This window comes from Marmota monax, unplaced genomic scaffold (genome assembly GCF_021218885.2).
Source record: "Marmota monax isolate L192 unplaced genomic scaffold, Marmota_monax_Labrador192_F-V1.1 WCK01_AAM20220418_F8-fsc00254, whole genome shotgun sequence".
NCBI lineage: Eukaryota > Metazoa > Chordata > Mammalia > Rodentia > Sciuridae > Marmota > Marmota monax.
The window spans coordinates 1,674,632-1,696,091 of record NW_026694584.1 but is presented as its reverse complement, the minus strand read 5'-3'; the positions used below and the strand labels follow the sequence as shown (position 1 = coordinate 1,696,091).

Here is a 21,460-nt window from a genome sequence, read left to right as displayed (position 1 = left end):
GTTCCAATAAAATACCACTCTGCGTTGGCACTTGCTGTGCATTTTGAAATGCACAGTGTGGCCACCACACCCTGGGGAGCTAGGTGCCTGCAGGCTGCAGAGGGGCCCCAGCAGCACCCGGAGGCTGGGGCTGGGGCCTCACCCAGCCAAGCTGGAGCAGTCTGGCTTTCCCCACACAGTTCCACTTCTGGGAACGTTGAAATTTACAGCTCGAAGGCACTGAAAGGATGCTTTCTTTTGTTTGTTTTATTTCACTATGTAAAACATGATGTTCACAGCTTTTTGCATGAATCTAGCAACATACAGCAAATGGTAAACACCGTCAGAAGCTTGGTAAGATGTGCAAGGAAGAGGCTGAGGATTGAACCAGGCAACAAACAGGGTGGACTACACTCTTCAATCAAGGCAGTGTTTGTTCTGGGATATTTTATTTTATTTTTGGTACTGAGGATTCATCCCAGGGGTCTCTACCACTGAACTACACCCCCAGCCATTTTTTATCTTTATTTTGAGACAGTGTCTTGCTAAGCTGCTTAGGGCCTTGCTAAGTCACTGAGGCTGGCCTTGAACTTGTGATCCTCCTGCCTCAGCCTCTCGAGTTGCTGGAATTACAGGTGTGCACCACTTCACCTGGCTCAATCTGAGGTATTTAAAACCACTTTTTACACAAAAACATTTGTGGTAAGTGGTGTCAAGAATTTCTTCTGCATGTGTCAATTTCTTCTGCATGTAGGAGTTTTCAAATGAGGGTAGAAGAAATGAATACTCGCTGCAGGACTTACCTCTGAGATACCCGGTTCACCTGCTCTGCTTCGGCTGCTACCTTTGCTATTCATAAGTACAATGACAAAAAGACTAATTGTACTGCCTATAAGCAGTTCCAATTTTTTCAGATACAGAAAGTCTTGAAACAATGGGTAGAAATAAAGGCCAAAATAAGCGCCAAGAGGAATATGTATGTGTACCCAGGTAGTTGTTATGAAGTTAATGAATTTAACGTATACTGTAATATTTGTATTTAAAATTACAGTTTCTTTTATTTTAAAATAACCAGCAAAAAATAATGTTGAAGCTGAAATTTCGTTGGTGTTAATGATTTCCAGATTGTCCTGGAAGCCTAGTATTCCAGGACTTGCCAGCCCTTCGGCTGGAGTTGGGGCCATAGTGAACATGGTTATGGAGACTCCTGACAAGTGACAGGGACACTTGTAGCCAAAGAGTAGCCTGATCTTTTTCCCCTGCTCTTTTCTTTTTTTTTCTGGAATATTCTCTCTGCAAGTATTCAAAACCAATTATTCAAATGGATGTGCTCCTGAGCAAGCTTACGTAGCTGAACAAAGCCCACGAACCTACCCAGAGCCAAGGCATTCAGAGTTACATCAAGCAAAGTCTGACTTTATGAAGCTATTCTGAAGATCCATGTTCTCTGGTTTTTCTCTCTCCTAAAATAGCTGTTTCCATGGTTACGTGATCACTCATTATTACACTCAGAGGAAGTGCATCTTGGGGGTAATTCAGTAGACTGGGTTATGATTTTCACAGCAGGACCTGGGAAATTCTGCATCAAATATGATCTCTGTTAATTTGCACAGCTTACGGCTTCAAAGACGCTCATTTTTACTGAAAGTATGAAATTTCAGATTCAGCCACATGATGGTTTCCACAATCCTCTTGTGGCAGTCCCGGGGCTGGACGGAGCAGCTGGCTGGCTCTGTCCAACCACAGCCTCAGCTCAGAGACACTGCCTGGGTCAAGGGGGCCCAGCAACCTGGCCGGGGGCTGGTGTGAAGGATAGAGTCAGAAGCGAAGTGGTCCAGCTCCAGCAAAACCCATCTCCCTTGCCCCCCTGGGAAGGGAGGACTGGACAGGGAAGGACAGAACCACTTCTCGACAGCCACTGAGTCACCCGCAGCCTCCTCGCACACGCAGCAGCTAGCGAAGACCTCAACAGCCTTTGACATCTGTGCTTTATGTGGCTTGCAGTCCCTGGGTGGTCGCCACCCACAGGCCTGGGGCCTGGTGCTGGGCGCTGCTGGTTGGCCTGTCTGAAGAACAGGCCTCAGAGGCAGGCACACCCTCCCTGCCATGTGGAAGAGCACCTGGGGAGCAGGAGGCCAGAGTGCGAGGCTAGCTTCGCTGAGTCCTCACCAAGACGCGCCAGGCCCAACATGACCACTGTGTTCCCGACACACCCCTGCCTGGGCTGCCGGGGCTCCCCCTCCTCCTGCCATCTTTTTTGTTAAAACTGAGATATAATTCACATAAGATAGGATACCATGCACCCCATAACCCCACACCCACCGCTTTGAAGCCTACAAGTCTGGTTTTAGGATATTCGCGAGGTCCTAGTTCGAGAACAAGCCTGCTATCCCAGAGACCACAGGCACTCAGCTTCCCCTCCCAGTCCCTGCACCACAACTCTCCCTCTGCCTCCGAGGAGGTGCCTCTGTGGACACTTCACACCCAGAGTCATCTACAAGTGGCCCTGGTGTCGCCTTCTGCACTCAGCACAGTGTTTTCAAGGCTCATCCATTCTGCAGAAGGTTTATCAGCACTTCATTCCTTTTTTGTTGATGAATAATATTCCACGGTGTGGAATTTCATATGTGGTTTGTCCACCAGTCAGTTGATGGGCACGTGGGTTGTCTCCACTTCTGGCTGTGATGGATGAGCCAAGAACATGTGCCTTCGAGTTTCTGTGTCAGTGTCTGTTTTTAGTTCTCTTTGGTGTCCACCTAAGGGAGCACTGCTGGACGCACAGGCGAACTGCCAGATTCTCCTGGGTGCCTAGCCGATGGCTTCGCCTCCCTAGCCCGAACAGGATCCTGACATCAACCAGCATCTGCTGTTCCTCAAGTGTCCCCAGGAGCTGCACCACAGGAGGCATGACCTCACTGGCCTTGGTACTGGCCCCTTTCTGGTGTGTCTGCAGGTTTGGAGTGCAGTGCAGGCCTGTGGGGGACACAGAGCCAGCCCATGAGAGACACACAGCGACTCAGCCTCCCCAAGGTGCAGATCGGGTCTGCCCCAGAGCCACTTAGATGAGGGGAGGAAGGTGTGTGGAGGCTGTGTGGGGAGGACGAGCAAGTGCAGAGGCCCGCGCACTTCTGAAGGCTGCGGTCAGCACTGCCTGCCAGCAGTGTGCAACCCGGGGCTCTGCCAGTCCAGCTGCAGCCACATGGACAACGTTTCCTTCAATGCCAGATGCAGGCAGGAGTGGCCCCGAGGTGACAACGGAAAAACGGTCTCCATGTCAGTGACCTGGCAGCTGCCCGGTGTCCCAGCACAGTGCGGGCCTCGCGTGCTTGTGGCGATAGCGGTGGGACGACCTGCCAGACATCCCTTGGGGCTCGCGTGTCCACCACACCGTGCTCTGCTGTCATTGCTTTGGAGCGCAGTCCTACTCACAGAGAAGGACATCTCGGTAACACGGTTGGCCATGTGCGGACGGCCAGCTCCGAGCACCCTGAGCCCATCAAGCCTCCAAGTCGCATGGTTTTCTCTCGTGCTTGATTTAACCTCAGCTGTGTTGAGCACCGTGCGCCTGGAGCTGTTCTGCCCACCTCAAACACAGCCCAGGGTGTAGAAGGCCGGCAGTCGGGTTGTGTGAGTGCACCCCAGGACATCTGCACAGTGGTGAGATTGCCATCAGGGGGTTCTCAGCACTGTTGCTAGGTGACCCACGACTGCATTTCAAGGTGTGTGTACTGAGCACTGGCTTCTGCAGAAGACCCAGCCCGGAGCGGGGCTTCAGAGCTGAAGGAGACTCGTTCCCGGGGATCAGAGCCTGATGGGCTGGACAGCAGGCGTGGGGAGTGGGGATCGTGGCCCCAGGCTGCGTGGAGCTCCGTCCCTCTGCTGATCTGACTGACACCTCCCTCCTCTGACCCAGTGGAGGAGGTGGGAGACGGACACAGTTTCTATTTGAACATTTCGTTTGGCAACTTGAAGGATTTGACAGCTACACATTGGTCTGGCAGAATGACTGAAATGCCACTGGCTTCTGAGCTCCTTCCTCCCTCAACCCCAGAACCGAGCACAGAGGAGAATCAAGGCAATTATCAAGAGAGAAAGGTTCTGGACCATCGTGATTCCCTCGTGCATTAACATGGATAAGACGAGGGAAGGCGGAGAAGTGAGGAGTAATCCAGGATCCCCAGGTCTTGGTGTGGGGCTGGTTCCCGTGGTTCTGCCTGGCCGGGGACAGAGGCCAGGACGGAGGCCAGCACAGAGGCCAGGACAGAGGCTCGGGCTGACCGTGTTTTATTCCTGACAAGCCTGGAAGGTCTCGGCCTCAGGCCGGGAGCCTCACTTGCAAGGCCTCCTCTATCCGTGGCTTCCTGCGGTGTGAAAGGCCAGAACTGAGAAAGTGAGGTGGCTTCTGTGACGGGGCAGCCGTGACCCCACGGCCCTCAGTGCACCTCCCTGGGCCTTGGTTTCTGTGCTGGTGACACATGAGCGAGAGGCAGAGCTTCTCTGGGGCTTCCTCTGCGCTGGGCACTCTTGAGGGCTTTGATAGCTACTGACTGAATCCTACCAGGGCCAACTGGGCACAGATGCCATGGTCTCTCCCACTGAAATAACCTGCCCCAAGCCCCGCGTGGCACCCCCGGGAGCCAGGGCTGAACCCGGTTGTCACACTCAACCTTATATTTTCATTTTCTATTTAAAGTTGAATCATTGATTGTACCACCGTGGTGATGCACGAATAAGTAGTCGTTTATTTTCCTGTGTGTGTTTAAAAAAGAGATTCCAGTGTGGGACTGAGTGGCACTCTGGTTCCCCCGGCCAGTCTGTGCTCAGGGCCCAAGGGCACAGGCGGACAAAGCACCTCGGCGGCAGTGCACAGGGTGAGTGTCCCCATGGTGACGGGCTGAGCTAGTAATGCCCCTGTCTGCCCTCCTGGGCCTTAGCACCCAGTTCTGCCATGGCTTCTAAATGATTGGAGGGAAGTACCGCCCGAGCCAAGCCTCTGCTGACCCCCACGACATCTCGAGCTGCCCTCGAGCTCCGCAGCAAACCTCCCGCAGCAGCACAGGAGGTGAGACCCAGTGGGCAGATGCAGGCAGAGCCCCATCAGTGGATGAATTAGTGTTCTATGGGGAAGGAGTCAGCTTTCAGGGAGTTCAGCCCTTCTCACTTCTACTTGCTTTTCTTTCTGCGACGAGGTCCTTGATGGCACAGACCAGATGCCATTGCTTCAACTGGTGATTTCTGGCCTCCAGAACCATAAACCAAAACAAACCTCTTTCCAAGTTACCCAGTGTCAGGTATTCTGTTACAGCAACAGAATGGATGATTCTCTCTGAGCTTCAGGCTCCTATAACAATGGCCTGCTTGAGGTCTCTACTCTCCATCCCTTTGGCATCTCAAACTTAAAATGCCCAAATCAGAGATCCCTATCCCCCCACCATCCCACAGACTAAATCTCCCAGGCTTCCCCATCTCAGAAAATGGCACTGTGCTGCCCAAAACCCTTTCCTCATTTCTGCCTCTCGGCTCCCAGTGTGCAATTCCACGGATGCCCTGACCCGAGCCACTCAATGGGCTCTGCCTCCTCCATTTTATTCTCCCTCATCCAGTCAAAGCCACTCACTGCACTGGAAGAAAGCCCAAGTTCCTCCACATGGCCTCAGCCCTGAGGTCCTGGCCCTGGCCCACCTCTCGCTTCAGGTAGCCACTCTTCCTTTCCCATCCATGCCGCTGCCTCCAGCGCCAACTCCTGCCATGACCCTTCTCAGCACTTGTAGGCGGGACCTTGCTGGGTGCCCCACGACCGCCCCAATGGTGCCTGCACCTCTGCAGGGAGGAGGGCGCGGTGGCCACAGGCCTGCTTGCTTCTTGGGATCAGCACTCACGGTGCAGGTTCCTGAGGGCCAGTCCCAGGGCTTAGGCTGAGAGGCTCTGAGCTCTTTGCTGTCCAAAGGGCCACATGAAACAAGTGTCATGTCCCCTGTGTGTTATCAGAGCAGCAGACACTTCTAGAACTTCTCGGTTATTGGACACTCTCCTGGGGAGCCTCACTGTCTAACAGTAACAGAATGTATCTAAAAACAGCACAAGAAATAGAACATAAACATTTAGGGAAACGTAAGGAGTCCACCTGGCATCAGGCGTCGTCTCATTACCGTTTCCCCTCATATGTGCTTATTATGTCAGTTACCAGCTGGATCACTAACGAGATGACCGCGTCACTTTAAGGGTCTGGCCTTGATCATGTGTGTTGGTATTATTTTAAAATTTAATTTGGAGACCCCCCAGCTCCAAAATGAAAACATAACGAGCACTTACGTCCATTACACTTTACAAACATGCCTGCGACCCCGTACAGAAGGGAAGAAGTGACAGACTTGACCACGAGGCCGAGCCAGCACAGCGTTCTGCTCCTGCTGGGCCTTCTGCTCTGTCTGCCAGACACACCCCTCGATGAGGCTGCTCTCGGCCCCTGGACCGCCCGCCCCAGCTCCCGCCGCGGCCCCGGCACTTACTACTGGGCGCAGTCGATGAGCTGGTACTCGTTGGACCTCTCGAAGCAAGCCTTGACGCCCTCGTCGTCCCAGAGCTTCTTCACGTGGTCGAAGAACTCCTGGGTGAGAGACCGCAGGTGAGAAGGCGCCCACTGCCCGCCTCCAACGCCAAGGGCAAAGGGAGCTGCTCACAGCAAAGCACAGGTGCTACCTCGTGACAAATCCGCCCCCCGCCCCCCGCCATGCCGCCAACGTCTGTGGTTCCAGAACGTTCCCCCAGATGGAATCCAGAAGCACAAAATGCCGTCATTATCTAAAGTTCCCGGCACTCAGGATGAAGGAGGTGAGCGGCCACTTCAGCGTGGACACAGCTCAGGTTCTGTCTCGGCAGCTTCTCCTTCAGCCCTTCCCTGTGAGCCGCCAGCACGATGGACGCGGTCCACTTAGGGTAAAATCTGGCCACTAGGTCCATAAAACTGAAACCTTTAAATTTACACGTTTTGGTGATAACACTGTGTGTGTTTGGGTGGGGGATTTTCCATTTACCCCAGAGCCAGGAGGGCCATGCCCCATCTCACCCATCAAGGCAAGCCAGACCCCCTGAAAGCAGAGCGTTTCTCATCTGGAGGTGGAAGGCCCACTTGTGAAGTCCCCTCCCAAGTTACCCAGGCTGAATTAACCAGAGCTGGGGCGCAAATGAACATGTTAGGTGCGCCCTTCCCACCCTGGTATCTGACCCCTGCTGGGACCCCAGGAAGCACAGGACCAGCTATGGTCTGTGTGCAGGGGTTGAGGCTGCAGCCTTTCCTGCCTCCACCTCCAGCAGACGGCCAAGAATCAATCCTAAGTTCCCTAGGGGACAATAAGGGTTTGCTACATGTTCTTAGAGAGCCACAGTTCCATTCAAGAGTGGGTCCAGGCACTGTGAGGCACCCTACTACTTAAAAGGGGAGGAGGAGGAGGAGGAGGAGGAGGAGGAGGAGAGGGATGGGGGAGGAGGAGAGAAGGAGGAGGGGGGGAGGAGGAGGAGGAGAGGGGGAGGAGGGGGAAGAGGAGGATAAAGAAGAGGAGGGGGAATGAGGGGAAGATGTTGAGGAGGAGAGGGCGTAGGAGGGGGAGGAGGGGGAAGAGGAGGAGAAAGAGGAGGAGGGGGAATGAGGGGAAGATGAGGAGGAGGGGGGAAGGAGGGGAGGGGGAGGAAGGGGGAGTAGGAGGGGGAGGAGGGGGAAGAGGAGGAGAAAGAGGAGGAGGGGGAATGAGGGGAAGATGAGGAGGAGGAGGGAAGGAGGGGAGGGGGAGTAGGAGGGGGAGGAGGAAAGGAGGAGGAGAGAGAGGAGGAGGAGGGGAGGAGAAAGAGGAGAGGGGAGGAGGGGAGAGGAGGGGGATGGAAGAGGAGGGGAGGAGGGGGGAGAAGGAGGAGATAAAGGAGGGCGAGGGGAGGGGAGAAGAAGAAGTAGCAGTAGAAGAAGAAGAAACCAAAAGGATGATATGAAATCAAGAATAAGACCCTGGGTTTGAGCCTTAATGGCTTCCGATATCTCCAACTCTCACTTCCTAGAATGAAGAGCCATCTTTTAGGTTAGGAGCTGTATCTCTCTACCTGTCTAAAACGGTCACCACCAGCAAATCCAAAGTTCCCACAGTTGAAAGAGGAAGAGCCGATCTCTGCCAGAGCCCCTGCTTGTATCTTGTCTCCCTAGACTTAGGCTTCCCTTCTGGAATGTTCCTCTGCTGTTTCCCTTATTCCAGGAAAGGCGTTTGTAGTTTCCTTACAAATCCTCCACACACCCACCCACACACAGACACACACACGGCAGCCACTGGCTGGGAAGAGGGTCCTGGAAGAGACCCATAACCCTGCATCACAGTGACAAGCACCTCCAGTCGCCAGCGCTGGGGCACCTGAGTTCTCTACACGTGGCGGACTACAGATAAATGACCACTAGACCTCAACGTAGGAACCACAGTACACACAGCTAGAAGTCCACACAAGGATGGTCCACTATGATAGGTTTCCAAATGGCGATAAAAACGAGTGTCCACGGTAGGAGCGAGCAGCCAAACCCGGTCAGTAAGAAGAGACCGGCCGCTTCGTCTGGTTTCCAGGCATCCGGAGAGGCCGGGAGGAGGGACAGGGCCACTTGTAGACCGGTGACCGGCTCTCTGGGGTCCCCAGCTGGGGACCTCGGTGGGTTGCCCCTGCCCACTGGCCACCAGAGTGACCGTCTATGGGGAGGGCCTGGACCTGAAGGTGGGGGCAGGGGCCGGAGGGGATTAGAAGCCCCCTGAAGGTCAGCGCTATGACCCCGGCCTCCTGTGCCGTGCATCCGCGCTGTCCCCACGCAGCCCTCCTCCCGGGCAGGCGACTGTGGATGAACTGCCCTCCGACCAGGTCCAGGCATGCTAACCCCTTAAACGGGGCGGCCACTGCAGGCAGCGCTGGCCTGGCTGGAGGTGGCCCGGGGGTGGCGGGCCAACACGGAGGCAGGGCTCCTGGTCCCCGCTCAGGGCCCACTGGGCTGCCCAGCCAACGCCAGCGCCGTGTCCGGCTGGCCCCATAACTAGGGGTCGGCGTGGGAACGCGCCCTGCAGAACTCCCCGGCCTGGGCTCTGCTCAGCGCCCACTCCAGGCGGCCGTTTCCTTCCCAGCACCCGCTCCTGACTCGCTCTGCATCCATGTCCTGGACCTCACAGTGAGATCCTTGTTGGCACCACATCCTGCCCTTAAGTTCTCAGGCGGGTCTTATTTTGTTGAAGGCCCTGCGCACGATATTCTAGCACACGATTTCCTTTGTTTCTCCCAAAGATGGAAGAGTAGAGAGGATGAACCCCGCGTCTGTGTCTCGTCCCCCTTATCCTACACCTTCCTTGTGTTTAGCGGATCTCTGAAGCTGTATCATTGCATTTCAACATTATTGCTAAAGGATTCAGACAGCCCAATACCACTGTTTCCACCAAAACCACACAAACAAATTGAGAAGGGTTCTTTAAAGTCACTACGTGTTCAGTCAGTCAAACAGCTTCCTTAGCTGTAAGCTGGACGTGTGGCCCGGCTGGCGAGGTTCAAATGGGCCCAGTTGCCCTGGAGGTTGTCTGGAGCAGAAGGCAGCTGAGAACTGCAGAGGCAAAGGGAACGCTCCCCGCCCCCTTCCTGTCCAGCTTCCTGGACCAGGATGGGGGAGTCGCTGGGCAGAGACCTCCTACCCACCCCTCTCCCCATCCCTATCCCCAGAACTTGAAACCCCTTCTCCAGGACTTCTCTCCCTTGTTAAGATGGCACAGAATCTCTGAATCACACCGGTCCTTTGCGGGGCGGGGGTGCCATTTCTTTTCTGTGATGCCTCTGCACACAAAAAAATCAAAGCTGTCACTAAGGGCTGGGGTGGGAGAGCACATGGTGTGTGTGTGGGGTGGTGCGGAGAGATGCTCTCTGTATGTGTGTGTGTGTGTGTGTGTGTAATGTGGGGGCCCTTGGTTTGATCGCAGCACCCCCCCACACCATCTCTCTCCACCAACACACACACACACACCATGTCTCTCCACCAACACACACACACACATACACACACACACACACCATCTCATTCCACCAACACCCATACACACACCATCTCTCTCTACCAACACCCCCACATACACCATCTCTCTCCACCAACACACACACATACACACACACACCAACTCTCTCCAACACACACACACATACACACACACACCAACTCTCTCCAACACACACATACACACACACACACCATCTCTCTCCACCAACACACACAAACACACACACCGCAACTCTCTCCACCCTCACACACACACACACACACCATCTCTCTCCACCATCACACACACACACACACACCCCTCATCTCTCTCCACCAACACCAAGGGTGCATCAAGGAAGCCATTCCCCTCTGTTCCCGTCTGCCTGCCTTTGGTCAGTCTACTTCACGGGTTCCTCTTTCTCCACTGCACCACCAACTACATAGTGCAGGTCTATTTTTAGACTCAAGCCTGGTTCTCTGATGGGTGGGATCTATCTTGGGCCAACACCAGGCTATCCTGATGACTGTGGCTTTCTAGAAAGTGTTAGGACGCTTTCTGTTTGTTTTGCTGTTGGGATTTTAACCCAGGGCCCTGCACATGCTAGGTATAAGCGCTGACACTTGCTGACTTATGCTCCATCTCCAAAATTAGGTAGTTTTTATTTTTAGGTACTGAGAATTGAATCCAGGGACACTCAACCACTGAACCATATCCCCAGCCTCCTCCCTCCTTTTTTAAAAATTTGAGACAGGGTCTCACTAACTTGTGGAGACTGGCCTTGAACTTATGATCATCTTCCTACATCCTCCTGAATCCCTGACTACAGGGAAATGCCACCTTGCCCAGTTTAAAATTAGGTACTTTTAAATTCTCCAGCTTTGTTTTTCTGTTCTAACATTGTTTTAGCTATTGTAAGGTCTTTTTAGTTTTCACATACATTTTAGAATTACCTTGTCAGCTTCCATAAAAAAGTCTGCTGGTATTTTGATTGGGATCACATTGACTCTCTAGGTCATTTTGGGGAGAATTGTCATCTGAATCATGAATCTTGTAATCCATGAACATGGTGTGAGTATTTATGTCTTATTTAAGTCTCCCAATAGTGTTTTGTACTTTTCAATGTATAGATAGTTTAGATCTTTTGTTACTAAGGCCAGGTGCAATGGGACACACTTGTAATCCCAGAGATTTGAGAGGCTGAGACAGGAGGATCACAAGTTCAAGGCCAGCCTGGCCAACTTAGTGACACCCTGTCTCAAAATTAAACAGGCTGAGAATGTAGCTCAGTGGTAGAGCAACCCTGGGTTCAACCCCAGTACTGTAAGAAAAAAAAGTCTTCCTAAGAAAACTTTTTGGGGTATTTTTTTGAGTGCCCATGTTTTAAAAATGTTATTTTTTAGACATTTTCATGGCTGGTACATAGAAACAGTGATCCCTGTGTTTGGTCTTGTCTTTTGTAAACTGCTAAGTTTACCCATAGTTCTAGTATTTCCAAAGGCATTTTCATCCTGGGGCAGAATTAGAATTCCACGGGGCTCTGAAGTATGGGGCCTCACCGAGGGACGCCTCAGCACCACAGCCAGCTCTCCTGGTCTTTGTGGCTCTTACACTTCATTTTTAAAGATTCCCAGAGCTTTTGTTCCCAAGCTGTAAGCTCACACACAACCGTGATAAGTCTAAAGTTTCAGTGATCAGATCCATGAACCACAGTGGAGAACTAAGTCTACCCTGTTGTTATGGGAACATATAATTTTCCTTAAGTTATCTTTTTTCCACAAAATTATTATTTTTTTAGCTTTTGAGACTTTTCTCTTTGCAATACTCCCACTCCTACCCCTAAGATCCTCTCTGTAACATCCTAATTCTCTGAGAAAATTTGTGCAATCACAGCATGCCAAAGACACTCAGTAGAGAAACTTATTTGTGTGGGAATAGAAATACAATAATTAGGTATTTTCATTAGGGAAAGAGACTCCAAGAATCACGACTTTAGATTTTGCTCCCAGACAAGGTGCTAAGTTATCTGACAAAACCCCCAGAGCATCAAGCTGGGATTACGTAACATTTTAAGGTATTATTCTCCTCCTCAGTCTTCTCAGTCACTGTGGGTCTTTCTGCTTTGTGTGCTGGAAGGCAGAATGGCGAGTGAGGTTGAATTCAAAGAGAAGGTTGGCATCAGCGGGTTTGTGTTCCTGCTGAGAAGCACAGAGGTTCAGGCTTCTTGAGGAAAACTGAACACGAAGCACAGGGTCGAATGGGGGGAGTCATAAAATAGTATGGGGGTGGACTTTGGTGCCTGAGGGCTCAGTTCAGTCCCAGCTGTGTGTGTGGGGTCTTTGTGACTTTGGAGACTCAGTTTCCCCTCCTGTCTGGGGACAGCATGGAAAAGACAGTTTATCTGGCAGGCGGTGCAGTAGTGGGCTGAGCAGGTCACCACTCACAGAACTCTGGGGTAGATGGGAGGGTGACAGGCGGTGGGCACAGAAGACGAAGGGAGAGCAGAGGTCAGCAGGGGCTCAGACTTGGGCCCTCTGCAGCCTGGGCATGGGGACGCTCCAGGAACATGGCCTTGCCGCTCTGGTAGCGTGTGGCAAGGCCCATATTCCAGCAGCCTGAGAGGACACGCAGGGAAGAGGCCGGAGTCACCTGAGGATGGAACACCTGCAGGGCGTCTATGTGAGGGACAGAGGGGTGAGCATGCCCTTGGCTGGACTCCCACTGCCTCCTGCAGACTGCTGCACTGGCCATGCCTCAGACCCTTCTGGAAGGACTTGGGCACTAGAGCCAGGCCAGGAGCGAGGACCAGACGAAGCCTGTCACGGGAGGGTGGCAGAGTCCCCTGTGCAGACTGCAGGGACTTTGGGATGGCCTGGAGGGCCCTTGCTGTAGACTGAGCTTCCAGGCCCTCCTCACAAAAAGGGACACCCAGGCCCCTGGAGACCCTGGCTGAGCTTCCAAAGATGGTGACAGGCTGGGACCGATCCAGCCCTGCCCAGCCCACTGTGACCTCCAGGTCACACCTGCCAGTCACCCTACTGGGAAAGGCCAGGGGACCCTGTGGAGCAGTCGGGTGGAGCCAGGAGGGACAGTGTGGGCACAGGCCATGATCTCTGTCTTCCAGTGGACAGGCCACACCCTAAGAGCCAGCGGGCAGCATCCTCACGGGAGGTATCCTCATGAGAGGGCCGAGAGCAGGTAGGCACACGACCCCATTGGCTGTGTGGGCCTCACTGTGCCCAGGAGACCTGACGCGGGCTCCTGTGGGAGGACAGGCTCGACCCTGAACTTGGAGCTCCAGAAGTTGGTCCGTGGTGGGCCAGCTCCCTTGCCCCGGGCCCAGGACGAGGCAGAACGTCCTGGCGCAGGGTGTGGGGAGGACATCTGCTCAGCTCATGGCAGCCAGGAAGCAGAGCAGAGCCAGGGACAAGACCTGTGCTCCTCCAGGGCTCGATGCCGCGACCTTCCTCCTCCAGCCACACCACCCCTCCAGTGGACAACCCTGAAGAGGCGAAGCTCCCTGGTCTGGTCACCTCGCCTCTGAATGCCCCCGCACTGCCCAACACAGGAGCTCTGGGGGGACGCCTCGGATCCAAACCCTAACAATGAGGATTTTGGAAAATCTGCGCATGGATGGGAAGTCATCGGGGCTGTGATGAAGAGGATCCGACCTCCGCCTTGGGGACAGGAACGCGGGGTGCAGCACAGGCCAGTCTGCAAGGCGCACCTAGGGAACAGAGGGGAGATGGGCTTGGAAAGAGGCCGCTGGGCTCCTGGCCGGACGATCAAAGGTGTCCGGAGGGACTGGACCTGGGTGGGTTGGGGCTAAAGACTGGATGAATTTGGGGAAGGGTCTTTTTGTGGCTGATGATTGAAGTCCTATGCTGAAAGAAGGCACTGGGGGTGAATAAGGAAGAAGGGACAGTGGGACCCTGAGAGCACTGGGACGTGGGGCGCGGGTCGGAGGAGAAGACTTAGGAGAAGACACCGAATGTCTCACGAAGCCAGAGCCCACGTGGGGCGGGGCCACGGCGAGGTGGGATCCCACACACCACAGGTCACAGTGGGGCACACAAGGACACCTCCTTCCAGTCAGCGACTCCAGTCAGAACCCAAGGGAGACTCCGGGGCCCACATGGCATAAAAGCCCCGCACAGAAGACTGGACTCTACTCGTCTACCTTCTAGGGCCAGACGACGAAATGGGCAGGCAGCAGTGGGGGCTGGGCAAGGCACAGAAGCACAAGCTTTGGCTCCTCGACTGTTTTGCTAACTTGACTCTTACTATCAAGAAAATGCCATTTTCTTGTCAGGTGATCTGCAGAGAGTGGATGGACGAAGGCGTCTGACAAATTACAGGAAATAGGAACGTTGTTCTTGTCATCTTTGTCTGAAACTAGATTTTATTCCTACCACAAGGAAAATGGCCCTAACCTTTCAGGGAAGCAGGTGGCCAAGTTCACATTTGAGAAAACAGAATCTTCAACAGGGCTGTGCATCGCGTTGATGGTGGCTAAGGCTGTCCCGAGGACCCGGGCACTGCTTACCCTCTGACCACATGGGGTTTCCCCCAAAGAGCCTTCTACTCACAGATGGCAGAAAGCTCCCTACATCCCCATGGGGTGGACCTGAAGTTCCTGCGGCCAGGGCTGACCTCATCCCCACTGGGGTGGACCTGAACTCCCTGCGGCCAGGGCTGACCTCATCCCCACTGGGGTGGACCTGAACTCCCTGCGACCAGGGCTGACCTCTGGCTCCCCCAATCTGCTCCGCTGCAGCCCCAGCATCTCAGCGGAGGGTGCCGTGGTTTTTCCAGTGGCTCAGGCCAAACCATGAAGCCAGCCTGGACGCTCCTCCTCCTGTCATGTTGGACGTGTCTCCTTTCTGCCCTATCCATACTTGGGAACCTCCAGACACACGTCACGTGCCCTATATGGTCTCCTCACCTCCACCAGTGTGGGCTGGCCCAGTCCCTCCCCTGGCTCGACCTTCTCCAGGGGGGCCCTGGTCACCGAGGACCCTTCCTCTTTGTCCCTTCCCCACCTCCTGTCCAACCTGGCCACCTCCTCATCCTCCTGGCTCCCTACTCCAGCCACAGAGGGCACTTCCTCTGTTTCCTGCACCCTGGGGTGCTCCTGCTGGGGCGGGGTCTCAGCACTTCCCCCAGGCGCAGCCCCTCCTTAGCTCAGCCCTCCGGGAGCCCCTCTCTGACCACCCTGTTCCAGGCCTGGCCTGCTCCCATTGCTCATCCCCCTCAGGCGCGTCTGTTTCTAAAGATGGGGCGCAGGGGCGCAGGGGCGTACCTGTGAAGTTCCGTTATCTCTGACCTCTCTGCTACACAGCAGGCCCCACCAGGGTCTTTCTCCTTTGCTCTCTGACCCTGACCCTGACCAGCACTCACCATTGTTCTGGGCACATACCCGGGCACAGTGGACAGCCGTCTCAGAGCGAGAGGATGGGAAGCTTTGCCGGGAGCTGTCCCTCTCTGTCCTCTGCTGAATGGCAGGGTCTGTCACCACAGAGCTGTGCTCCTGTGGTTGGACACTCACGCCACGTCTCAGTTGGTGACCTGACTGGTGGGGCTGCGCGTTTTGACACTCCCTGGCCCGTTCACCAGGGCTCTTCTCCATGGTGACTTAGAGACTCCTGGAGTCCCCGAGCAGAACTGTCCTCTGGAGTTCATGGGCCCCTGATGGGCGGGGGAGGGGGATGCACTCTCCCTTCCACACAGGCTGTGGCCCCTTGGGGTCTCAGCTGTGGCAGAGCGGGGAGGAGCAATGACATTGTCAGTGCAGTGTCATTGAGGACACCTCGAGGACAGTGGCCCAGGCACTGGGTGGCAGAGGACAAGTTCGACTTGCCCTCAGGGACTGGGGGCAATCTCCAGAGTGGGTGACCTCCGCCAGGATTCAGCCCCTCCTCTCCACTGGTAGCACTCTGCCCCCCAGGGTGCCCATGGGGACTGGCATTCCTGCCTGCTCAATCCTTATTCTGACCTCTGCCGGGACCATCTGCACTACCTGGGTTCATCTGTCGCCTTCACACCCCCCGCAGTCCATCCCAGGAGCCCAGTAACTGGCCACTGCAGGGGTTGGCGGAACACCTACTGCCGTCACTTCGTCTCTCTTCTCTCGTTCTGTCCACCAGCCCACCTCCCTTCCTACCTGTCATCCTGTCACCTATGCAAGTGTGACATAAGCACGTGGGCAGATGGACACAGCCTCACAACACCGCTGTCCATCCATACCTGTGGGTTTGACATGGGTGGATTCCACAACCACAGGTAGAATATTCTGGGGGGAAGGGGCTGCATCTGCACCAAACACGCACAGACTTTGTTCTTGTCATTGTCCCTAAACGATATGGTATGACGACTATTTATATAGGACTTGCATGGTATCAGGTAGTCTAAGCAACCCAGAGATGATTTAAAGCATCTGGGAGGATGGTGTAGGTGATGTGCAGACACTGTCTGTTTTATATAAGGGACTGAGCATCTGCAGATGCTGACATCGGGTGGGGAGTCCTGAGAGTCAACCCTTTGCTCTCCCTTGGCTGTGTGCAATGATACCAGTTCACTGTGACCAAAGGCTGTGAGCTTTCCGTTTTCTCCCCTGTGGGCCTGTGTTATTATTACTATTTTAAATTACACGCCACATTTGGACAGACTCATTTCTCTCTGTTTTTCTTTCCTGTGACGCTGCGGTGAACCTAGGGCCTTGCGTGTACCAGGCAAGCACTGAGCTACACCCCAGTCTGGATATACTGCTAAACTCAACGGGAAGCTTGTTTCTTTGACAACCCTGTCCAAAATGGTGATAGAAAAAGAATATGAAACAATCAAGTTTGGTCACACACTGTGTAAGACATTTTGTAAATGGTGGGTGCAAAAGTGTCCCATAAGATCACACTGCCCAGTGACATCCTAGGTGCTTGACCTGTCCAAGTCCACTCTATGATATTCACACACAGTAGAAAATGTCTGACAACAAAATTTTCAGAATGTATCTGCATCCTCACACTATATGATGTAATTCAAGAAAGGAAGCTTTCTATACTATAAACAAAACATTTTCTTCTAAACATCAAGGAGAGTTAAAATTAGGTCAGTCCATAAAAAACCAAACCAAACAAACAAACAAACAAACAAAAACCCCCCAAAATAAACAATATAATGATACAAATTAAAAGGTTTAAAGACATCTCTAAGCTATTTTAGTAGGAATTTATCCTCAGGGAAAAAAATCAGAGGGTTGTAAAAGCCATACGCACATTCAGTATAACATAATCACAATTAAACGTCTTCAATGGAGAGTTTCTCAGTGAGTAACGGGATACTCACAAGGAATAGTATATAGCCATCAAAAGTCAGGCGGTATAGGCGTATTGAAATGACAACAGCTTTTAATATGTTTAAAAAGCCATTCTGAACAACAAGCAGATTTGAAATCAGTAGCCATGCTAGGATAGGTTGATTTAAAATTGTCTCCTTCAGGCGGATGGTGGGGGGTCTCTCAGATGTCTGTAGTGTCTTTCTCTGGGGGCCTGGGGCGATGAAGGTTCCAGCTTCCCGTGGGGTACTTCCCAGTGTTAAAGGCAAACCAGTCCTACTGTCCTGCTGTGCAGCCTGAGGCCAGCCGGCCCCCTCTCCTGGCCTTTGCTGAGCCTCCATCTCTCAGCAGGTGGCTTGTCTGCACAGCAATGAGGACTGCTTTGCACCAATGTGAGAACTTCCTCCTCTCAGGTGACCACCTGGTTACCCGTTAGTGACCCCAGCTTCCGTGAACCTCATAACTGGGTCCCCTGCTCTAGGCAGGAGCCAGATCTGCCATCTTGGGAGCTCTGTCGGGTCACCTGGGCTGGTGAGGTGGGGATCCTTCACTGTGCACTCAGAATGGCCAGTTCCTTGGGAGGGACTGCTTTTCCTGGAGCAGAGGGTCCTCCTCCCACCCCAGGGTTTAACCCTCAGGAGGTGCCGGAGGCTGGGCAGCCCATGTCCGCAGCAGCTCTCATAGGGCGAGGGCGTGGACACCCAAACAGTGCAGGGCTCGGGTTTCCAGGAAACACCTGTCTGAAGGGGCCCCAGCTGGACTCTCACCAGGGCCCTGTGTTGGCTCAGTACAAAGCCTTTGAGAACATCCACTCCTCCGTTGCTCCCTTAAACCTGTGCCTGTCGGGGGTGGGTCCCTGGCAAAATTGCAACGTTTATAAGTGACCTTAATCTCTCCTTAACAAAGTGGAAATGTAAGAAGGCTGATTTTCCCTGACGATGGGTGCGAATGTCGTCGAGATGCCTGCTTTGTGCGTCTTTGTCACGTGTGTGCTTTAAACTGAGGGCAAATCCACAGAACATGGGACTGCCCACGTCCAGGTGGGTATGCAGTGGCACTAGTGTATGCACGATGCCGGGTGATCACCACCTGTATGCAGTCCAGTGATATCTTCATCAGCCAGTGAAACCCTGTGCCCACTGGCCTGCCCCTCTCCAGTCCCTCTGTCCCCCAGTGCCGGCAGCCACCATCATGGAGTTTCCAACGGAGATGTTTCATATAGAAGGAAGCACACACAGCTGGGCTTTAGTGTTGGGTTTTTTTTCTCAGCACCAAGACCTGAAGGTCTATCTGGGCTGTGGGGGGCAGGGCTACTTCACTGCTGTGTGGGGCTGGGTGGAACCCATGGCCCTGTGTCCCTCATGATTGTCATCCAGCCTCCTGGGTCGTTCGGCTCTTTGGCTATTGTGAATCAGTGTGCAGACCTCTGTTTGGGACTCTGCTGTCCGGGACTCTGACTAGCTTTACAGTATTCCGAGGTTCAGCTTTGGGAGCTGTTTCCATGGGGACAGCACCATCTCACATCCACAGAAATGCGGGGCGGTTACAATTCCCCACCCCCTTGCCGACACTGCTGTGCCTGACCTTCTTTTGCTGTGGTTTCAATTTGCATTTCCCCAACAGCTCGTGATGCTGGGCATCTTCTCATGAGCTGGCCGTGGCAAATCTTCTCTGGAGAGACCTCTGTGCGAGGCCCTTGTGTGTTTTAACTGGAATTATGGGAATTCTTCCTGTATTCTGAGCACGAGGGCCTCTGTGAGATGCGCAAGGCTGGTGCACTTGCCTCTCATTCTGTGGGCCGTCCTCCTGCCTTTTAGATAATGTCCTCATGCACACACGTCTTTAAATGGAAGAGGACACACACTCTCTAAGTCCACACTGCATAATCACACCTAATTTTATGAAGGAAATCTGTAGTTTCTTCCCTTCTACAAATAGAACACAAGGAATCTCCTAGTAAAGCTGTGTCACCATGTCACTGGGTCCGCAGTTTGTCACAGACATTTTAAAACAAGAATCACCTTTTCTTTCAAACTTGTAATTGTGCCACACAGTGCCCAGGTGCCCACTGGGCAGTGATCTTCAGTGCTTGCTGTGCTCCACTCCATGTTGAACCCATGCTGGGAGCCAGGGCACGGGCATGAACGAGGGAGGTGCCCTGGGCTGCAGGCGTCTGTGTGTGGTAGAGCATGTGCCCAGTACACAGGCAGCTCCTGGGGGTGCAGGGATGGGTCTCCCCCTGCTCTCCGGAGCCGCCCTTTACTAGGGCATCCACTACTCAGATAATCAGGACATGACTCCCCGCAGGAAGCACTGAAGTAACACAGCCACTAAGTCAATGGGCGCGAGAGCTGAGGAGTCCAGGGGAGAGATGTCCCTGTCTCAGTATAGGCGGACACATTTGCACAGGAGGTGGGCTTGACCTCCAAGAATAATCAGGGAATGAAAGATGGAAGCAGTAGCGGTCATTACCCAGGGGTCTTGAACCTCGGGCCACCTGGCTCTGCTGCAGGGGAGGTGTCTGCCGGCTGCACTATGTGGGGAGGTGGCCCCTGGGGGGCTTTGCATACTCCCTGCTGGAGACGAGGGAAAGCTCCCTGAGGCCAGCCTCCTCTGCCTCCTGCTTCTGTGCACCAAGACACAGGAGCCGAAACGTGGGTCTAGGTGACAGTCCCTGGAAGCCAGCCTCCCTATCCTCCAACAAGAGAAGTGGATGTGTGTGTGTGTTGTTATTCCATGTTACCGTGTGACCTTAGTCTTTTATTTAGATAGTGCAGAGTTGGCTACAGCCTCCCCCACACCCTGTTCTTTTAAAAAGCTTTTTTTTTTTTTGTTTTTTTCCTGTTGTTCTTTTTTTTTTAATTTTTTATTGTTGGTTGTTCAAAACATTACATAGTTCTTGATATATCATATTTCACACTTTGATTCAAGTGGGTTATGAACTCCCATTTTTACCCTGTATACAGACTGCAGAATCACATCAGTTACACATCCATTGATTTACATATTGCCATACTAGTGTCTGTTGTATTCTGCTGCCTTTCCTATCCTCTACTATCCCCCCTCCCCTCCCCTCCCCTCTTCTCTCTCTACCCCCTCTACTGTCATTCATTTCTCCCCCTTGTATTATTTTCCCCTTTCCCCTCACTTCCTCTTGTATGTAATTTTGTATAACCCTGAGGGTCTCCTTCCATTTCCATGCAATTTCCCTTCTCTCTCCCTTTCCCTCCCACCTCTCATCCCTGTTTAATGTTAATCTTCTTCTCATGCTCTTCGTCCCTACTCTGTTCTTAGTTACTCTCCTTATATCAAAGAAGACATTTGGCATTTGTTTTTTAGGGATTGGCTAGCTTCACTTAGCATAATCTGCTCTAATGCCATCCATTTCCCTGCAAATTCTATGATTTTGTCATTTTGTAATGCAGAGTTATAGTCCATTGTGTATAAATGCCACATTTTTTTAATCCGTTCATCTACTGAAGGGCATCTAGGTTGGTTCCACAGTCTTGCTATTGTGAATTGTGCTTGCTATGAACATCGATGTAGCAGTGTCCCTGTAGCATGCTCTTTTTAGGTCTTTAGGGAATAGACCGAGAAGGGGAATAGCTGGGTCAAGTGGTGGTTCCATTCCCAGCTTTCCAAGAAATCTCCATACTGCTTTCCAAATTGGCTGCACCAATTTGCAGTCCCACCAGCAATGTACAAGTGTACCCTTTTCCCCACATCCTCGCCAGCACTTGTTGTTGTTTGACTTCATAATGGCTGCCAATCTTACTGGAGTGAGATGGTATCTTAGGGTGGTTTTGATTTGCATTTCTCTGACTGCTAGAGATGGTGAGCATTTTTTCATGTACTTGTTGATTGATTGTATGTCCTCCTCTGAGAAGTGTCTGTTCAGGTCCTTGGCCCATTTGTTGATTGGGTTATTTGTTATCTTATTGTCTAATTTTTTGAGTTCTTTGTATACTCTGGATATTAGGGCTCTATCTGAAGTGTGAGGAGTAAAGATTTGTTCCCAGGATGTAGGCTCCCTATTTACCTCTCTTATTGTTTCTTTTGCTGAGAAAAAACTTTAGTTTGAGTAAGTCCCATTTGTTGATTCTAGTTATTAACTTTTGTGCTA

At 52.8% G+C, this 21,460-nt stretch overlaps 1 protein-coding gene across 3 annotated transcripts in view; it reads right to left on the bottom strand.

The window, feature by feature from the left end:
• The window catches only part of Gnal (G protein subunit alpha L), a 120,004-nt gene that overhangs the window by 34,283 nt on the left and 64,261 nt on the right, over positions 1–21,460 (bottom strand). For all 3 annotated transcript variants that reach the window (XM_046421417.2, XM_046421418.2, XM_058571851.1), the window contains one exon: positions 6,489–6,586. In XM_046421417.2, the coding sequence (XP_046277373.1) occupies positions 6,489–6,586 (98 nt within the window). The remainder of the gene's footprint in view (positions 1–6,488; positions 6,587–21,460) is intronic.